The 21,500-nt window shown below is 41.4% G+C and overlaps 1 protein-coding gene across 2 annotated transcripts; it reads left to right on the top strand.

The window, feature by feature from the left end:
• The first annotated feature begins 10,400 nt into the window (after positions 1–10,400).
• LOC128525204 (interferon-induced protein 44-like) lies at positions 10,401–20,855 on the top strand. 2 transcript variants are annotated; one of them, XM_053497497.1, is made up of 8 exons: positions 10,401–10,538; positions 10,829–11,321; positions 11,407–11,458; positions 12,248–12,443; positions 13,876–14,022; positions 14,281–14,452; positions 19,434–19,534; positions 19,643–20,855. In XM_053497497.1, the coding sequence occupies exons 2-8, from the start codon at positions 10,838–10,840 to the stop codon at positions 19,817–19,819; spliced, it is 1,329 nt and encodes a 442-aa protein (XP_053353472.1). In that variant the 5' UTR covers positions 10,401–10,538; positions 10,829–10,837; the 3' UTR covers positions 19,820–20,855. The 2 variants fall into 2 exon arrangements, with proteins under 2 accessions (XP_053353472.1, XP_053353473.1); XM_053497498.1 differs by having other exon boundaries at positions 10,419–10,533.
• Positions 20,856–21,500: the final 645 nt, after the last annotated feature.

Raw genomic sequence — 21,500 nt, 5'->3', positions numbered from 1 at the left:
ATGCTCTGGCCCCACCGCAATGTGACATGGAGACATAGCTTACCGCAGGTTATGGTCGCTGAACCATAAGAATAATGTGTGTTGCTCTCATTTTTTGTAGTATAGTTGCTGTTCCTGTTCCTGTTGCTGACGTAGCTTCCTGTTTTCGTATCGTTGCCGCGAAAGTTTGCGTTTGTGTTAGCGTTTAAATTACATACTTTTTTTTCATTTATACAATAATAATATTAATAGCAACTAGTTTTTACATCTCACACTATTTGGCTTCGCCTTTTTCTGCGCTTTTTGGAGAACGCGCGAGTTTCTTTGTCTAAAAACAACAAACGGAATTCAGCTCCAAACAACTACAACTCCGACTCAGGTACGTTATCATGTCTAACATTCAGCTCGTTCAGTGTGTAGAGTGCAGAAGGTTTAGACATTCTTCCTCCGTCGTTAGTAATAATTTTATTTGTGATAGGTGTGTGTTAGTGAGCACTCTGACGGAGAAGATATCAGCGTTAGAGGAGCGCATCCAGACTTTAGAGAGGGTTAGAGAGTGTGAGAGCAGTGTTATTCCTGTAGCGGACAGTCTGGGTGCCACAGGTGGAGATAACCAGCCCCCGACTCCGGCATTAAAGCCCTCACAGCGGGGCGAGTGGGTGACGACTCGGCGGCATACTCGTTCAGCCAAAGCTAACGCTAAGGCTAGCCCACCGAAGCACACCTCTTCTGCGCTTCACGTGTCCAACAGGTTTGCTCTCCTCAGTGATGCACCCACTGAGAAACCTAAAAGAGCTCTGGTTATAGGAGACTCTATAATGAGACACGTGAAATTAGCTAGACCTTTAGGGGCGCCAGCGGCAGTGGTTAGGTGTATCCCGGGAGCCAGAGCACCGGACATAGCAGGTAATCTTAGGGCTCTAAGACAGCACAGGTTCTCAAAGATAGTAGTACATGCTGGAGCTAACGATATACGCCTTCGTCAGTCAGAGGTTAGTAAGAATAACTTTATAGAGGTGTTTAAATTAGCGAAGGCGATGTCCGATGGAGTAGTATGCTCTGGTCCCATCCCAATGAGACGTGGTGACATAACTTACAGCAGGTTATGGTCGCTGAACCGCTGGATGTCCAGGTGGTGCTCTGAAAACAACGTGGGCTTCATTGATAATTGGAAGACCTTTGAGGGCAAAGCTGGCCTGTTAGGGCGGGACGGTGTCCATCCCACTCGGGAAGGTGCTGCTCTCATTTCTTGTAGTATAGCTCATAGTCTTAGAAAAGGCCTAGTTAATCTGTGACAATTCAGAGCCCAGGCCAGGGAGCAGACAGACAGGCTAAACCAACCGTCTGCTAGCTGCATAGAGTCGTCACTCAGGGTTCACTCTATTGAGACTGTGTCTGTTCCCCGAGCTAAAATCAAATTTAGAAAGACTCAGAAGGTCTGTTTTAGTAATTTAATTAAAATAAAGACCACAAACTTGGATCAGACTGAATGCGCAGCCGGCACCTCTGATCTGAAGCTAGGACTGGTAAATATTAGATCTCTCGCATCTAAAGCAGTTATAGTTAATGAAATTATCACAGATCAGGAGTTTGATATACTCTGTTTAACAGAAACTTGGATTAAACAGGACGAGTATGTAGCTCTAAATGAAGCTAGTCCTCCTGGATACAGCTACATACACCAGCCTCGGTTAACTGGTAGAGGAGGAGGCGTCGCAGTTATTCACAATGATAATTTGACTATTGTACAAAAACACGGACACAAATTTAATTAATTTGAAATTCTTTATAGTAACATAAGTGTATTTAACTATATTAAGTCAGCTCAGTCGATCCCGCTAATTGTCATTTACAGACCTCCAGGGCCGTACTCGGAATTTCTTAGTGAATTTGCAGATTTCCTTTCAAACCTAGTCGTTTCTGTAGACAAAGTGTTAATTGCTGGAGATTTTAATATGTATTTTGAGAATCCAGAAGACCCTCTGAGAACTGCATTTATGTCCGTACTGGACTCAGTGAAAGTAAATCAGTGTGTTTGATTTAATATTATCCTTCAGATTAAGTATAAGAAATATAATCACAATTCCTCAGATCACTATCTTGTGTCAATTCAAGTGTGTCACAATAATAATGTACACACAGCGCCGCGCTACCGTATGAAACGTACATTCACATCAACTACCAAACAGAGTTTTATCAGTAATCTCCCAGAGTTCCCAACTTCGATTAGATCACCGTCTGACCCCACAGAACTCGATCAGGCGACTGAATATTTAGAGTCGACATTTTGCTATACCTTAGATAATGTAGCTCCAGGCAAAAGAAAAATTATTAGAGATAAGAAACTTGCTCCCTGGTATAACGATCACACGCGCACTTTAAAACAGACCGCTCGGAAATTAGAACGTAAATGGCGTCAAACTAAATTACTAGTATTTCAAATAGCATGGAAGGAGAGCATCCTGAACTATAGAAAAGCTCTTAGTGTAGCTAGATCAACATATCTCTCCACTCTTATAGAAAATAACAAAAATAATCCTAGATTTTTATTTAATGCTGTAGCCAAATTAACCAGAAATTAGACCACTGCAGAAACCTCCACAACAACATCATGCAATAGTGAGGACTTCATGAACTTTTTTAATAATAAAATTGTAAATATTAGGCATAAAATTGAGGTTTTGAAACCGAACAATGTAATTGATGCAGATGTTAATTTAGCCATGTCAGATCAGAACCTAGAATACTTTACTCCCCTTGAAGAGAATGAACTAATTTCACTCATCTCTTCTTCAAATTCATCAACCTGTATATTAGATCCTGTACCGACACATTTTCTTAAACAGATAGTACCAGCAATAGTAGAACCCCTGTTGAGAGTAATTAATTCTTCACTCAGCATTGGATATGTTCCAAAATCTTTTAAATTAGCAGTTATCAAACCAATAATTAAGAAACCTGACCTCGACCCCTGTCAGCTGTCCAGTTACAGACCAATATCAAACCTCCCCTTTATCTCTAAGATTCTGGAAAAGATAGTAGCGGAGCAGCTATGCTCATATATACATAGAAATGGCATACATGAACTGTATCAGTCAGGATTTAGGCCTCATCACAGTACAGAGACAGCGCTCGTTAAAGTAGTAAATGACATTCTATTGGCCTCTGATCAGGGTTGTGTAACTATGCTTGTACTACTTGACCTCAGTGCAGCTTTTGACACCGTTGATCACGCTATTCTTCTTCACAGATTAGAAAATGTAGTGGGAATTAAGGGTACAGCCCTCTACTGGCTCAGATCGTATCTCACCCATCGTTATCAGTATGTAGACTTAAATGGTGATTATTCTGCATGTTCTCTAGTGGAGTTTGGCGTTCCGCAGGGTTCAGTTTTAGGTCCACTGCTTTTTCCCCTTTACATGCTTCCTCTGGGCAACATAATCCGTAAGCATGGTATTAGTTTTCATTGTTATGCTGACGATACACAGTTATATGTCTCAGCAAAACCTGATGAGAAAAAACAGCTTACTAAAATTGAGCAATGTGTGCAGGACATAAGAAATTGGATGCTAATTAACTTCCTTCTGCTAAATCCGGATAAGACAGAAGTTCTAGTCATAGGACCGCATACAGCTAGGAGTAAAATTTTAGATCACACCGTAACCTTAGATGGCCTTTCTGTTCCATCAAATGCAACAGTGAAAGACCTTGGTGTGATTATTGATTCCAGCCTTTCATTTGAAGCACATGTAGATAATATTACCAGGATAGCATTCTTTCACCTCAGAAATATTGCCAGAATAAGAAATTTATTGTCGCTAAACGACGCAGAAAAACTAGTTCATGCTTTTATCACCTCTAGGTTGGACTATTGTAATGCCTTACTGTCTGGTTGTTCAGCTAGATGCATAAATAAGCTTCAGCTAGTCCAGAATGCAGCAGCGAGAGTCCTCACCAGAACCAGAAGATATGAGCACATCACCCCTATCTTATCTTCACTCCATTGGCTCCCTGTGAAATTTCGCATTGTTTTTAAAATACTACTCTTGACATATAAAGCATTAAATAGTCTCGCGCCGCAGTACCTGTGCGAACTGCTAGTGTCTTACGATCCGCCACGCCTACTTCGATCAAAGGATGCAGGCTGCTTGTCAGTACCGCGTATTATGAAAAATACAGCTGGGGGCAGAGCTTTTTCTTACAAAGCTCCAAAGTTATGGAATAGTCTTCCAAATAGTGTTCGGGACTCAGACACAGTCTCAGTGTTTAAGTCCAGGCTAAAAACCTATTTATTTAGCCAAGCATTTTTATAAATAGATTTGCCATAGGTAAAGGAGCAGATCTGGGGGACTCATGGACGTAGAGTATTATGGTAAACTGGTATGTTTGGATGCTGTCTTCCTCACTCTCATTGATCACTCAGGTTTGCTGACGGTGAGGTGATTGTTTGCTTTACATGTCAGGAAGCCCTCATGTTTGTGTTTCCTTCTGGCTCTCCCTTTTAGTTATGCTGTCATAGTTAGTCCTGCCGGAGTCTCTGCTTGCACTCTACAGTTAATATACATTCACATTATACATTGTGTGACTGTGACCATACCTAACTGCCATCTCTCCTCTTCTTCTCTTTCCCCCTCTCTTTCTTTTTCCTCTCTCCTCCTGTCCCCCCCTTTCACTCTTTCTCTCTCTCTCTGTCGAGCTACACATGTCGTTCCTGAGCTGCCAGTGATCCAGACTCCCTCTGCCCTCCGGACCTGTCTGACCCATCCTGGTGCCCCGCTTCTGGCTGAAAATCTCGTCACATGGATGCCCCGTGTGTCTCTCTGGGATGCGTCTGGTGTCTGGGAATGATTCTCTCTACCTAGAAAATGGTTCTGGCCTTGACTGGCGTTGGCAACTGTTTCTCTGGGGACTTGACAGTTCGATAGTTCATGACTGGAACTTCTTACAAATTTAAAAATTCAAAATTTAAATTCAAATTTTATTTGTCACATACACAGTCATACACAGTACGAAATGTAGTGAAATGCTTACACGACCGCCAGTGACCTTAAAAATAGAATTAAAACTTATAAGTAATAAATATCAATAGAAGAAATATGATAGAAAATTTAAATAAAAATTTAACTAGAAAAAATAGAACCTGAAAATAGAAATATATTGTACACATAGAACTATAATTTTGTGCAAGTATGCATAGAAAAAGTGACTTTGTGTAATGGTCCAGAATGTAAACGTGAACATGTAGTGTAGATGTGATGTGCGTGGAGTTGTCCATAGTGTCCATGGATGTATAAAGATTGATTGATTGATTGTGAGAATTGTGAAAATATTGTGTTAGTTTTGCCTAGTGGTGTGGTTGAGAGACCTTATCGCCTGCGGGAAGAAGCTCCTCCTCAGTCTCTCTGTGTTGGCCCTCAGGGAGCGGAATCGCTTCCCAGACCGCAACAGAGTAAACAGTCCATTGTTGGGATGGCTGAGGTCCTTCACAACCTTCCTGGCCTTGGTCCAGCACCGCTTGGTGTAGATTGAGTGCAGGTCAGGGAGCTCGATGCGGATGATGCACTCAGCTGATCGCACCACCCTCTGTAGAGCTCGTCTGTCCTGCATGGTGCTGTTCCCGAACCAGGTCGTGATGTTTCCCGTCAGGATGCTCTCTATGGTGCAGGAGTAGAAATTCCTGAGCACCTTGGAGGGCAGTCTAAAGTCTCACAAGCGTCTGAGGTGGTACAGACGCTGCCGGGCCTTTTTTACCACGGTGTTGATGTGACAGGACCATGTCAGGTCCTGCGTGATGTGAACACCGAGGTATCTGAAGCTGTCCACTCTCTCCACTGGGCTCCTGTTGATGATGGGGGTCTGGTAGTTCCTCTCCTGCTTTGTACTGAAGTCCACTATCAGCTCCTTTGTCTTGCTGACGTTCAGGAGGAGATTGTTTCTCTGGCACCAGTTCTCCAGATTTCCAACCTCCTCCAGGTAGGCCGTCTCATCGTTGTTGGTGATCAGGCCCACCACGACAGTGTCGTCAGCAAACTTGATGACGGTGGTGGAGTTGGTAGTGGCCACGCAGTCAGAGGTGTACAGAGAGTACAGCAGGGGGCTCAGAACACAACCCTGGGGGGCTCCAGTACTGAGAGTGATGGAGCTGAGACATGGCCGCCCATCCTTACTGCCTGTGGTCTGCCAGTCAGAAAATTGGAGATCCACTGACACATGGATGAGCTGAGTCCCAGGTGCTCCAGCTTGGTGGTGAGTGTGGAGGGAATTATGGTATTAAATGTGGAGCTGTAGTCGATGAAGAGCATTTTTACATAATTCCCCCTCCGAGTGTCCAGGTGAGTGAGAGATGTATGGAGGAGATGTGAGATTGCATTGCCGTGGAACGGTTTGGACGGTATGCAAACTGTAGTGGGTCCAGTGTGTCTGGTAGTGAAGAAATGATGAAGTCTCTGACCAGGCGTTTAAAGCACTTCATCACTACTGAAGTGAGGGCTACAGGGAGATAATCATTGAGGGAAGCAGGATGAGGTTTCTTTGGGACAGGAACAATAATGGACTCTTTGAAGCATGTGGGGATCACCGACTGAGATAAAAAGATGTTGAATATCTCAGTGAACACAGGTGCTAGCTGGTCTGCGCAGGCTTTGAGAATACAGCCTGAGATGCCATCTGGTCCTGCTGCTTTCCTGGTGTTCACTCTCTTAAGGCTCTCCTCACGTCATGCTCTGAGATGATGAACGCGCTTCTGGTGCTGGCAGTGACTTCCTGTCTGCAGCCATTAGCACCGCTAGCATTAGCATCGCTAGCGTCTTTAGCTGCAGCCTCGAAGCGAGCATAGAAAGTGTTCAGCTCATCTGCCAGAGTCACGTCTGCGTTTATCATACCGGATGTTGGTGCTTTATAATCCGTTATTGTCCTTAATCCCTGCCACAGGCTCCTAGAGTCACTCTGTTGGAGTTGTGACTCTAGTTTCCTTCCGTAGCGCTGCTTCGCCTCTTTCACCGCCTTCCGGACGCTGTATGACGCAGCCTTGTATGGTTCCATGTCCCCCGACGCGAGTCCCGTGTTGTAGGCAGCGGTGCGAGATTTCAGAGCGTCGCGGATGGTTTTATCCACCCACGGCTTCTGGTTGGGAAACGTTTTAATAGTCTTTTTCTCCACGGTATCATCCGCTAGTTTCCCGATGAATCCCACAACCGCTTCCGTAAACACGCTGACGTCACCATCGGAGCTGTTTCTGAACATGTCCCAGTCTGCGTCATCGAGTGCGTCCTGTAACGCGGTCACCGATTGGTCCGTCCAGCGCGCGACCTCCCTCTGAACCGGAACTTCCTGTTTCAGCCTTTGTTTGTATTTTGGCATGAGGAAGATGGCGGCGTGGTCGGATTTACCAAACGGAGGGCGAGATTGTGCCTTGTAACCGTCCTTGACTGTGGTGTAGCAATGATCCAGTGTCCTTTCGCCCCTGGTGGGGCAGGTGATATGCTGATAAAAGTTCAGCGCTGCGCGTTTGAGCGTCCCGGTGTTGTGTTTGTTGCTGTGTGAGTGCCTCATGCAGCTCGCATAAGGCAGTGTCCGTGTCCGCTTGTGGTGGAATATAAACGGCGCTGATTATGACCGATGTTAACTCCCGAGGAAGGTAAAAAGGACGACACATGATGGACAGTAGTTCCAGGTTGGGTGTGCAGGAGCGTGTGAGAGGAACAACGCTCGCGCTGTTGCACCAGCTGCTGTTCACCATTAAACACACACCGCCTCCCCTTGACTTCCCTGAGTCCCGCGTCCTGTCCATGCGGTGAACCGAGAAGAACTCGGCCGGCTGGATGGCGTGGTCCGGCACCGCTGGGTTCAGCCATGTCTCGGTGAAGCAGAGGAGGTTGCAGTCCTGAATGTCTCTCTGGAACTTTATCCTGGCCCTGAGGTCATCGAGCTTGTTTTCCAGTGACTGGACGTTGGCGAGCAGGATGCTAGGCAGAGGTGTGCGGTGTGCACGGGCTCTCAGCCTGTTCCTGACGCCGGCTCGTTTCCCTCGAGGCCGCCGCTTCACGTCGCGTCCTTTGTTTTCCCTCAGGATCTCACTCGGCCAGCTCGGATCCGGAGTTAAAAACGTCGAATTGTGAGTACATTGTATACCAATAGAAACAAGAGTGTCTCTATCATAACTAATGTACTCCATGGTGGTAATTTGACTGGTTTTAAAACGGTAAAAACTAACTTAAAGAACAAAAACAAAGAAAATCTGGTCGGAGCAGTCGTGACGGCAGCCGACCTCACCGGCGCCATCTTGGATTTTGAAGTCTACCTGGGTCTTCAATAACTACCTGGACTCCATATTAACATCAATTAACATCAGCTATTATAGCTGAACTGCCTCCCACCCTACACACTGTATAAATGCAGATCATTTACTGCTTTCTGTTTCACCCAAATGAGGATGGGTTCCCTGTTGAGTCTGGTTCCTCTCAAGGTTTCTTCCTATTATCATCTCAGGGAGTTTTTCCTTGCCACTGTCGCCCTCGGCTTGCTCACCAGGGACAAACTGACCATTTTGATTCATACAAATTCACATTTCATACAAACTTAAATAATTTTTTTGACTGTGTAAAGCTGCTTTGCGGCAATGAAAATTGCTAAAAGCGCTATACAAATAAAATTGAATTGAATTGAATATAGTGCATAGTCTCAGAAGAGGCCTAGTTAATCCGTGACAATCCAGAGCCCAGGCCAAGGAGCAGACAGACAGGCTAAACCAACCGTCTGCTAGCTGCATAGAGTCGTCACTCAGGGTTCATCATATTAAGACTGTGTTTGTTCCCAAAGCAAAAATTGAGGAATACTCAGTCTGTTTTAGTAATTTAATTAATATAAAGACCGAAAATTTAAAACACACTGAATGCACAGCCGGCACCTCTGATCTGAAGCTAGGACTGGTAAATATTAGATCTCTCACATCTAAAGCAGTTATAGTTAATGAAATTATCACGGATCAGGAGTTTGATATACTCTGTTTAACAGAAACCTGGATTAAACAGGACGAGTATGTAGTTCTAAATGAAGCTAGTCCTCCTGGATACAGCTACATACACCAGCCTCGGCTAACTGGTAGAGGAGGAGGCGTTGCAGTTATTCACAATGATAATCTGACTATCGTACAAAAAAAGGATTTAATTTTTTTATGCATTTGAAGTTCTCTATAGTAACATAAAAAGTGTAGCTACAAACATAAAGTCAGCTCAGTCGATACCACTAATCATCATTTACAGACCGTCAGGGCCGTACTCTGAAGTGTTAATTGTTGGAGACTTTAATATTCATTTTGAGAATCCAGAAGATCCGCTGAGCTCTTGTTTTTAAGCAAAATACCCAGCTTTTGAGACTATTGATTCCAATATTCTTTTTTACAGATTAAAAAATGTAGTAGGAATTAAGGGTACAGCCCTCTCCTGGCTCAGATCCTATCTGACTGATCGTTATCAGTTTGTAGATTTAAATGGTGATTATTCTGCATGTTCTCAAGTGGAGTTTGGTGTTCCACAGGGTCAGTTTAAGGCCCACTGCTTTTTTCCCTTTACATGCTTCCTCTGGGCAACATAATCCGTAAGCATGGTATCAGTTTTCACTGTTATGCTGACAATACACAGTTATATGTCTCAGCAAAACCAGATGAGAAAAAACTGCTTACTAAAGTTGAGCAATGTGTGCAGGACATAAGAGACTGGATTGTAATTAACTTCTTTCTGCTTAATCCAGATAAGACAGAAGTTCTAGTCATAGGACCGCATACAGCTAGAAGTAGGATTCTAGATCACTCTGTAACTTTAGATGGCCTTTCTGTTCCATCAAGTGTGACAGTAAAAGACCTTGGTGTGATTATAGATTCCAGCCTTTCATTTGAAGCTCATGTAGATAATATTACCAGGATAGCATTCTTTCATCTCAGAAATATTGCCAAGATAAGAAATATATTGTCACTAAACGATGCAGAAAAACTAGTTCATGCTTTTATCACCTCTAGGTTGGACTATTGTAACGCCTTTCTGTCTGGTTGTTCAACTAGGTGCTTAAACAAGCTTCAGCTAGTCCAGAATGCAGCAGCGAGAGTCCTCACTAGAACCAGAAGATACGAGCACATCACACCTATTCTATCTTATATTTCTCTGTGAAATTTCGCATCAATTTTAAAATTCTATTCAATTTTAAAACAATATAACAGGCCTATCCTGCGCACACACACTGAAGGTAGAGGATTATTCTGCTGATTATTTCAGCTGATGATAAAAAGTGAAAGTGGTGTGTTTCTGTTCTGCTAAAATCCCCTGATGAATTATTGTGGTCACGTCGTTATTTCATAAGACATGAAAGTGGTGTTTCTTTTCTGTTGAAATCCCCTGAGCTGGTGTGTTCTCTTAAGGACTTTACGCTGCTGTATGGTATGAGGTAGAACATCTGCTTCAGAACTTTTGTTTTACTTTCTGTTTTGTCTCAACCTATGTTACTGCCTGGTCTTCTCTTTAGAATCTTCTCTGATCTTCACTAATCGGCTCTGGATAGAGGAAGGTCAGGTGTGTAGTAATTATGGAGTATTGTGCTTGTTTGTCTCACCTTCATTGCTCTTCATTTTTGTGCTCAGCGTTACTCTCTTTCTCTCTTTCACTTTCTCTCACTCACGCTCTCTCCACACCAGTATTGAGTTAAACTCCAGAAGCAGGAGGGTCGTAACCTTCTACATTCTGAAGTTGAGTTAAATTACAGGGGCATTATTAAAGTTTAGATCTCTAGTGGTTAAGTCAGTGGAGGGTTTTCCTCCTGATCCTATGTGAACTTTTTTCTGTTCTGCTCTGTTCTGTTCCAGATCTCCATAATGAGTGTGATTACATCTCGTCTGTCCAAGCAGCAGGAGCTGAAACTGTGTTCTCTGCTTGGTCAAGTTAAGCTCCGTCTGCTGTTCAAGGCCAGTGTGCACGGTTTCACCGCTGATGCCTTCCACAGCAAGTGTGACTATCAAGGTCCGACTGTTACTGTAGCATATAATAACTCGGGATATGTCTTTGGAGCATACACCAGTAAGGATTACACTTGGACGAATCGTAGTGTTGTAGATGACAAATCCTTTCTGTTCAGCGTTAACGAGCGTAGAGCTGATAAAGCTCCTTTGCACGTGGCCCGCACTAGCGGCCAGTATGCCTTCACTGATGGCAATACTGGGCCCAATTTCATCTCCTTGCTTTTTCTGCACAATAACACTGCTACTGTGTACAGTAATCCAGGCACGTATAATTTTAACCCAGTGGAGATGCATGGCAATGACCTCCAGCTGAGTGAGTGTGAGGTGTACCGCGTGGAGGGTAAGATTTATTTTGGTTACAGTGTTATGGTAAAGAAGAAATGGCTCAAATGAGACCACTAACATGAGCATTGGTTTCTCTGCAGGGTTGGGACCACTCATGGAAAAACAGTGGAGGAACATCGAGTGGAGTGAGGGGTGAGATAAATCAAACAATAAATCTTTCTCAGAATTATTCAATATATACTATTGATATAAGATAGTCCAGGTATTTTTCCACAAGCTTCATCTTTGGTGTCTATCATAAAGAGCATGGTTCTGTTGGACTAGAACAAAAAAGTGATGTCATTAGCTTTGAGGAAATACACTAGGGTATGTGGGAAAATGCAAGAAATATCTGCAGGAGAGGCTAGATATGGTGCCACAGCTGCAAGAACCAAGAAGAGGAGAAGGCAATGTTAAGAGTCTTTTAGAATAATGAGACACTGATTAGGGAAGGATGCATTTTTAAGGAAGACTGGACTAGAAAGTGATCTTTAAAGTTCAGGGAAGCTAAGGAGTGTGAGATTCACATGTAGTGGTGATGCAACCTACAAAACTCCAACTGAAAACACAGAGCGGTACTGAGAGGAAACATGTCGAGAAGATAGTGTGTGTGGAAGTGCTGGATAAAGCGAATGATAAGTTCAAGACACAAAACAAGACAAGACAAGCTCAGTGGAGGAATCATTAGATGTTTTTAAGGAAGGCTGGACTGGAAAATGAGCTTTAAGAAGCCGGGAAGATGAGAGAGAAAAAAAAAAAAAGACAGCTGGCCAATGTAACCTATTGGGTTCTGGAGAATAAAAAGTTCTGATCACTATTACTAAACATATCAGAGATATTTCAGTACAAACAGAAAGGGAATTATACATGAAAAAGTTTAACTTTATTATCTGTGTGTGTGTGTGTGTGTGTGTGTGTGTGTGTGTGTGTGTGTGTGTGTAGGAAGAGGGAGTCTCTGATGGATACAATCTCGCACTGGACTCCGAGTGTGAGCTCGGTGCAGAAAGCTCGTGTGTTGCTGGTCGGTGCTGTGGGAGCGGGCAAATCCAGCTTCTTTAACTCCGTTAGCTCTGTGTTTAAGGGCCACGTGAGCTGCAGGGCCAACACGGGCATCGCTGGCACCAGCCTCACCACACAGGTGACTCACTTTTATTAAACATGCTGGTATTAAGGCGAGAGGGTTAATACACTGCCTTGACAAAAAGTCACCATCTGGATTTAACTAAAAAAATGGTAAAGAGGCTTTAACTGGATAATTACTGCAGTGATTAATAGTGTATGGTTCATCTGCAACAAGTTATTTATCCCTTACTGATGCAGTGAGAAGCTTCTTATTTCTCAACCATGTCAAAAGACAGATCCTGTACTTGTGTCAAAGATATTTCTCTGTTTAAAAAGGGTCACATTATTATCCTGCATTTAGCAAAAAAGATGACTAAGAAGATTGCTAAAACTACTTATATTGTGTTAAGAACTATAAAATGCATTATTATACCTGAGGCATAATGGTGACCCATCATCAATTTCCTGAAAGAAATGTTTTAAGAAAAAACATCCTAAATGAGCTTAAAACTCTAAAACACTTAAGTGATGATCACAAGTAAAATCAATTCGAAGAGAATTTAAGGGATTGGGATTTAACAGTTGTGTATCCATAAGAAAACCACTTATTAGTGAGGCTAATTGGAAACATGCTTTAGTTTACTATAAAGCTCCTTTGCATGTGGCCCGCACCAACGGCCAGTACAACTTTACTGATGGAAACACTGGGCCCAATTTCATCTCCTTGCTTTTTCTTCACAATAAAACCGCTACTGTGTACAGCAATCCAGGCACATATTATTTTAATCCAGTGGAGATGCATAGAAATCTCCACTGGGATTAGACATGTTGATAATGATTGGACAGAATCACCAGGTTATCACATCTATGAAGTTTTTCTTCCCTGATGGCATGGGACATATTCTAAGATGGCAATGCCAGGATTCATCAGACTCTTATTGTGAAAGAGTGGTTCTGGGAGCTATGAGTCATCATTTAGACACATGAATTGTCCACCACAGAGTCCAGACCTTAATACCGTTGAGAATGTTTGGGATGTGCTGGAGAAGGTTTAACACACAGTCCGACTCTCACATCATCAATACAAGATCTTCATATTTTAAGATCTTAATATTTTAACTAATATGAAAGAATTTGATATGACTCTGGGCTTAAATAAATGTTGTGATGTTGTTCTGGTCAGTTTTCACATTACCCTGTGTGTATACTGACCCTATGTAAGGTATACAGTGTGCAATCTACAACCTGTCCGTGTGGTACTGTCTCTATTGCTGCTGGATAGCTGGAGTTTTCTTCAGGATCAATAAAGTAATTTGTCTGTCTGTTTGTGTATCTATCTATACGCTTATTGACCCAATGCCATGGCTGTAATCAAAGCAGAAGGTGATGAAATATTGGAGTCTGTGACCTTTTTGGTTGGCCAGTATAAAAACATGTGAATTGCAGGTATGAGTATAAATAAATAGGATGATGGTGAAGTGTGTGTGTGTGTGTGTGTGTGTGTGTAGTTCCGTGTGTACTCCATTAAGGCGGGTGATAAGTTCCTGCCGGTCACACTGTGTGACTCTATGGGACTGGAGGAGGGAGCTAACGCTGGAATGGACATCGACGACTTCACCAACATCCTAAAGGGTCACATTCAGGACGGATACCAGGTAGAGCTGAGTCATGTGACCCTGTTTATTCTCTACTCAGTGTTAATGCATGAACACTCGACCATTCTGATATCTGACCTAGAATTGAGTCGTATTAAACTTGAACAAACACAAGTGTAGAGGTGGGTGAACGTAAAATGTATGTCCTGTGGGTGTACACTCGATAGTAAATGAATAAGTAATCCACTGGGTTAATGTATCACATCCCCAGAACCTCACTCTCCTGACCCCCATCTCCCTCTCTCTGTCTCTCTCCAGTTTAACCCGTCAGTTCCTCTCCAGTCAGACTCTTCTTATTTCAGTAAAACTCCCAGTATGCAAGAGAAGATCCACGCTGTGGTGTACGTAATGGACGCCTGTAAGATCAAACTGCTGTCTGACACGATGATGGAGAAACTGACTGCTTTCCGAAGAAAAGCCAACCACATGGGTAACCCCCCCCCCCCCAACACACACACACACACTGCATTTTTCATCTTTTTAAGTTAAACAGAGAGAATGAAGAGAGGATGGTGAGGGTGTGATGTGTGATTAGCTGCTCTAACATGAGCAAGAAGAAACTTTAAACGTAATTACAGATGTCGCCATTAAAACGTATGTTTCGAGAAAAGGGATCCTGCGACTTGCCACGGCTACGCACGGCAAGCTGTGACAATGCCCTTCATTACCTATTACCTGTAGGGGGCAGTCGTGTTTCAGTCTGAAGTATTGTGTGTCTACTGAAGCCGAAAATGTGTTCTCTCTCTTAGGCGCCCAATGACAGCAAGCGACAGAGCTCATAAACGTGTCGAGCTCAAACTGTAAATAATAATATATATTTATTCTTCATTTTCTTCTCTCCTTCAATGATGATACTTCTTTGACTGTGCTTTCTCCATTCAGTATTATTATTATTATTAGTAGTAGTAGTTGTGCTCCGAATTTATTATTGTTATTATTATTATTATGTTTGTAATGCACCCGCGCGTGTGTGCAAAAAGACTACAATTATGTATGATATGTTAGCCTAAAACATTATTGTTTTATTGTGTTTATGCGCTTTAAATATACACTAAACAAAAGTGCAAAACAATAGTCTTGTGCAAAGTGAAAGTGAGTTGCGCGTGCGGCTTTTTGATCAAAAGGCTGATAAACGTGTGCGCAGATATGAGCAGATTTATCGATAAAACAACAGACATGAAATGAAAAAAAAAAACACAAAAATATGTACTACTCACTGAATACAATACGACAGCACGCAGAATCCCCAGGCTTTGACTGCACTTCATTCGTTAGTACTGTAGTAGTACACTAAAACAAATGCTGGGTTTCTGTAAACACATCGTTGGGTTGTTTATGCTAGGTCAAAATTCTGTGTTATTTTGGGTACTTTAATCACACTGTTGGGTTGCTTTTGCTATGAATACTAAAAGTGCTGCATGATTAAACTCAATGAAAAAAAACGAAAAAAGAAACGTCTCCGTTTTGTCCCCAGACCTTTTGTTCTGGTGTTTATGCAGTAAACCCATGGGTGAACACAATGATTTAAGAATTTAATTAAACACGAATATAAGTGGCATTTTAATTCAAATCAAACATTTTAGTGGTTAGTGACCGGTGCAAAGGCATCAACTTGCACATTCTGCGATATTCCATTGTCATTCATACTGCCGTAGTTTTAGAGCCCTTTACTTAAGCATTTGCTAGTTAGTAAGTAAGCAAATAAAAGATAAATGAATGAATAGCTTTAAATGGTACTTAAGTGTAGTAAAAGTATATATATGTGAATGTGTGTATATGTGCTAGAGTCAGGGGTAGCTCAGTGGTTAAGGCATTGGACTACGGTTCGGAAGATCCCAGGTTCAAATCCCACAGCCACCAAGTTGCCACTGTTGGGCCCTTGAGCGCGGCCCTTAACCCTCAACTGCTCAGATGTCTAATGAGATAAAAATGTAAGCTGCTCTGGATAAGGGCCCAATATATATATATATATACTCAGCAAAAAAAGAAACATCCCTTTTTCAGGACTGTGTAATTCAACAATAATGTTGTAAAAATTCAAATAACTTTACAGATCTTCATTATAAAGGGTTTAAACAATGTTTTTCATGCATGTTCAATTAACCATAATCAATTAATTAACATGCACCTGTGGAATGGTCGTTAAGACCTTAACAGCTTACAGAAAGTAGGCATTTAGGGTTGCAGTTCTACAAACGCAGGACACTAAAGAGACTTGTCTACCGACTGTGAAAAACACCCAAAGAAAGATGCCCAGGGTCCCTGCTCATCTGCGTGAACGTGCATTAGGCATGCTGCAGGGAGGCATGAGGACCGCTGATGTGGCTAGGGCGATAAATCGCCATGTCCGCACCGTGAGGCGCCTAAGACAGCGCTACGGGGAGACGGGAAGGACGGCTGATCATCCTCGCGGTGGAAGACCACGTGTAACAACACCCGCACAGGATGGGTACATCCGAATATCACACCCGCGTGACAGGTACAGGATGGCCACAACAACTGGCCGAGTCACACCAGGAACACACAATCCCTCCATCAGTGCTCAGACTGTCCGCAATAGGCAGTCCATGAGGAGGAGATGCACTGCAGTACTTCAAGCAGCTGGTGGCCACACCAGATACTGACTGGTACTTTTGATTTTGAGCCTCCCTTCATTCAGGGACACATTGGGAAACATTTTTAGTTTATGTCTTATGGTGTTGACTCTTTTAGTGTTCATACAAATATTTACACATTAAGTTTACTGAAAGTAAAAACAGTTGAAAGTCAGAGGACGTTGCTTTTTTTGCTGAATATATATATATATATATATATATATATATATATATATATATATATATATATATAATGAAAATATGTATAAAGAAAATATTATTTATATATTCGTGTTTAATTAAATACATAACATTTTAATGGTTAGTGATTGTTGCAGACATTCACAGTATTTTTGGGGGGCTTGTACCGGTTTCTATACGCTGATCAGCAGTCAGCGCCCCGCCGTAACCAGCAGAGTCCTAAAAAGATGCTTTAAACTTCATCTAAAATTCATTAATCGGCGTGTATAAACCCGCGGCCTTAACAAAAGGCAGCGTTTTAATCAAAGGGATGATAAACGCTTGCGGAAAAAAGCAGACATGAAGGACTTTACTCGACAAGAATATAGAGAATAAGAATCATGTTTATAATAAGATAATTAATTAAATAATAAAATTATATCAAATAAGAACTTTATTTAAAAGCTAGACCGACCAAATTTCTCATTCACTGCAGAAGTAGTTAAATATGTTTATACTGTAGATACGTAGGTTACATTTTAAAAGTACAATTGCAAGTAAATTACAAACGGCATGTAATGTTGTAAAATATAAATAAAACAGTATTAGACACAAATATATGATATGGTAGTATATAAAATGAAAAAGCTCAATGAGTGCTCAAATGTAAAGCAAACACAATTATAAATTTATTGTGTGTATTTAACTTCATTCAGCCGTTTAAGTTATGGGAAAAATAACGTTCCTACCAGCCCACTATTATTTTCTGTTCAAATGTAAAGATGCCCGCGTGTGTGCAAATAGACAAATTTTACAAAGAATACAAAAGTGTATAATCTTTAATAAAGTTAGCCTAATACAATATTGTTTCCAATGCTGAAGCAAACATGATTTTGTTTTAGTCTATCCTTTAAATACAACGCGACAGCGCACTCCGAGGTGAAGCGCATCCACAGACCCCCCAGTTACCGTAATCCCTCTTCTCACCTTTTATTCACGATAGGTGTGAAGTTATCAAACCGGGTTCGCGGATGGGGGAATTCGCAGAAATGGGGGTTTTAAAACAAATTAACAATACCGAGCAGACGTCTCTGCCTAAAATGTTTTTCGCCAGCAAAACATCTCTCTCTCTCTCTCTCTCTCTCTTTCTTTCTCTCACTCTTTCTCTCTCTCTCTCTCTATATATATATATATAGAGAGAGAGAGATTCTGGTTGACTTTCCAAATGCAGATTGTCCTGTATATCAAACTACATGTGATGCGCGCGTCAACACACACAAAATCTCCGTGCACGTGCACACAATCTCTCCGCGCGAAAACAATGCGAGTAGCCTGTATACTGTACATGTATTTGTCTTTGGTGCATTTCTGGCCGAGAATGTCTGCATTTTTATCGATAAATCGCGCGCGATTAGCAGCCTTTTGATTAAAACGCTGCCTTTTTTTAAAGTGAAAGTACGAGCTGCGGGTTTCCGCGCGGCAAAGAACAGCTTTATTTATTTCAGTCATAAATTTACAATCACATTCCAACTCTTATTCCCAGCCGTGGTCAAATAATGGATGAAATAATTATTCAATGCTGGACACAAACAGCCAAAAACATGATAAAAAGCCCAAAGCACTTTTGTGTTAATAAAATAATATTTACTTAATATGATAAAATTATATATATATTGTTCATTCATGTCTTCTGAGGAATGTCGACACATTTTTACATTTTAAATAAGATATGTTGGTATATTCACGAATCAGGACATTCGCAGTTAACACTATCAGATAGCCTACTATAAGGAAATTAAATTCATTTCAAGAACATTTAAACCGAGGCATTGCCATGTCTTTCATTATTTTGTCCCTGTTAAGACATTACAAAAACTATATAAGAAACTTTTAAAGCACGAATTTGGGCATCTCATTTCATCATTATGAAAATAACATGAAGCATTTTACATTTAGGCATTTGGCAGACACCCTTATCCAGAGCGAATTACATTTTTATCTCATTACACATCTGAGCAGTTGAGGGTTAAGGGCCGTGCTCAAGGGCCCAACAGGGACAACCTGGTGGTTGTGGGGTTTGAACCTGGGATCTTCCGAACCGCAGTCCAATGCCTTAACCACTGAGCTACCCCTGACTCTAGCACATATACACACATTTATTATGAAAGAAATAAAACAAAAGTGAATTAATGTTTGCTTCAGCATTGGAAACAATATTGTTTTAGGTTAACTTTATACACAATTCATTGCTGTTCTTGGTCCGGCTTTTAGATAAAGTCCTTCCATGCGCCATCTGGCGGATATTCAGTGAAGCACAACACATTTATTTAAATTCCCGAATGTTGCTTACGGCAAGTCGCGGCCCGCCGCACGCTAAATTGCGGCATCTTGCGGGAAAACACGTGCAGTCTTAATGACGACATCTGTATAGAGGGAAAAAACTACAACATGCTTTTTAATAAAATGAAATGTAATTTCATAAGGAGTTTAAGGAGAATAAAACACATGAGAACAGGAAGTTATATGAAAATAATCAGGACTTTGGTTAATTATCTGGGGAGTTTGCACTGCTTCATCACATCCACCCTGTCCCTCTCAGTGTTTAACACTGTGTGCGCGTGTGTGTGCATGCTACAGGAATCCCACAGATGGTTCTGCTGACTAAGGTGGATGAAGCGTGTCCTTTGGCAGGAGAGGATATGAAACACGTCTATCGGAGTCACTACCTCTACAAGACGGTGAGATTCCTCTGCTCAGACTCAGGAAACATGCTGGCTTTGATTCTGAGAAAATAAAAATTAACAGTTTTCTTTAACTAGTTTTGCTAAATATGTGTGTGTGTTTAGATACAGGAGGTGAGTGCATGTCTGGGTATTTCTCTCTCCTCTGTGGTTCCAGTGAAGAACTACAGTAATGAGCTGGAGCTCGAGCCGAACACTGACATCGTGCTTCTCAACGCCGTTCAGCAGATCCTCAGAACCGCCGAGTCGTACTTCGACAATGTTGCCTGTGACAAAAAGTAGAGTCAGGAAATGTTAAAAGATGTTCTAATCGCTAAACTGCTCCACACTGCTGCTGCTCTTTTAGTCACATTTAATGCCAGTGTTCCATTCCTGCTCTGTGGAATAGCGCTGAAACGAGCAGATCGTGCTTTTGGAAATGAATCAGTGAATCACTTCCTGTTGTGCTCCTTCCATATCAAATCAACCAGGGCATCCCAGGTGACCACCTCAGATTCTGTTTAAAAATTGCCAAAATACCTCATATAGAGTAACCCCATATTTCAATAAAGAAATTCCTCCTTTTCTAGGAGTTATACCTCTTTAATTTCAGCTGCCATGCCCCTTTTCATACTCAAGAGTTTAAACGGCTGCATCTTAAAGATCAAAGGTGAAACTTTCTCACATTCTTACAGAATCCAGGATCGGAGTTGGATTAGAGAATTCAACAGATCTTAATTTTAATTTCGTGTCAGATTCTTTTTTTTTTCAGATTTTGGCCTTGGTCAGTTGGGACACATGTAGCGCTGGAGTCTGTGGTCTTTTTATTTTAGGTAGACACTATTGGCAAATGCAAAATTAACCAAATTTATATTAAATCTTATATCAAAATTTTGATATATCTATATTTTCGGTTCTTTCGGCTGGTGATGTTAACCCCCTGATGGCCATGTATAAGCTGTAAAGCGTAGTATCAAATTACACAAGTTTAATCATAACGCGAGATAATCACCAGGGAAGTTTCTTGGCAGTTGGTTGATTTGGCAGAGAATGACCTGTAAACGCTTAAACTATTCTGTTAAACTATTTGCTTGTTTTTTATTCTTTAATAAAGTCTTAACATCAAAGGTTATGCTTTTCTGCAGTACTTACAGTGGAAGCCACTTAAAACAGTCTCTCCCAGCTGATTGCCTTTCAGTTCCCGGCCGTGCGACGTGGACTAATCGGACATTTACCATTACATTTAGGCATTTGGCAGACGCTCTTATCCAGAGCAACTATCACTGGATAGATCCTTACACTGGGTTAACTAGATTAATAACTAAGTGCCATTAGTCCAACACAACTGAGAAGATTTTTTTTTGGTGGGGGGGGGTGGGGGATTATGTTAGTTAATTTACACTAACATAACTGAATGTTTGAACTGTTACTGACAGTTTTAAAGCTAACAGAGTTTGGAATCAGTGCTGCCAGTCCTTGTGACAATTTTAAAACATTTGAAAGAGTACAAGGAGCAAGAATCATGACTAACAATATTATATAAAAAAAATGCTGCTGAGCCATTAACATATTATAACATTGCTTTTTATCCACCGTTTTTCTTATCACTAGCCAAAATACTCGCTCTTTGAACAAATTATGCATGCAATTTATTTGGAAAGTTACAAGTATGTTAGAGTTTTTATTTAGACATTTACAGATTTAAGAACAGCAGTAAAAGAAATTATTGTTTTTTTTTGTTTTTTTTTTAGAAAGAAAAGCTAAAAAATATGGAGACTAATAAGAATAGATTATATTAGAGACGCGACCCCGATACTCCTGGTTACAAACCGGCTACTAGCAGTTACTCCAACTGCGACACCACAGACTAGAGGGCTTTTTCATCTACTTCATTAAAGAGACATTTGAGAAATATTGAGATTTGCTTGTGAACTTGCCTTTATTTTTTATTTTTTTAAATGGTGTGCATGTGCGTGTGTGTGTG

Source organism: Clarias gariepinus, chromosome 1, assembly GCF_024256425.1.
Source record: "Clarias gariepinus isolate MV-2021 ecotype Netherlands chromosome 1, CGAR_prim_01v2, whole genome shotgun sequence".
NCBI lineage: Eukaryota > Metazoa > Chordata > Actinopteri > Siluriformes > Clariidae > Clarias > Clarias gariepinus.
This window is presented reverse-complemented; position numbering and strand designations above follow the sequence as displayed.

Coding starts and splice junctions, on each gene's coding strand:
- LOC128525204 (XM_053497497.1), top strand. CDS start 10,838: ATGAGTGTGATTACATCTCGTCTGTCCAAGCAGCAGGAGCTGAAACTG. Junction 11,322..11,406: donor TGAGGTGTACCGCGTGGAGG/GTAAGATTTATT, acceptor GTTTCTCTGCAG/GGTTGGGACCACTCATGGAA. Junction 19,535..19,642: donor GTCACTACCTCTACAAGACG/GTGAGATTCCTC, acceptor GTGTGTGTTTAG/ATACAGGAGGTGAGTGCATG.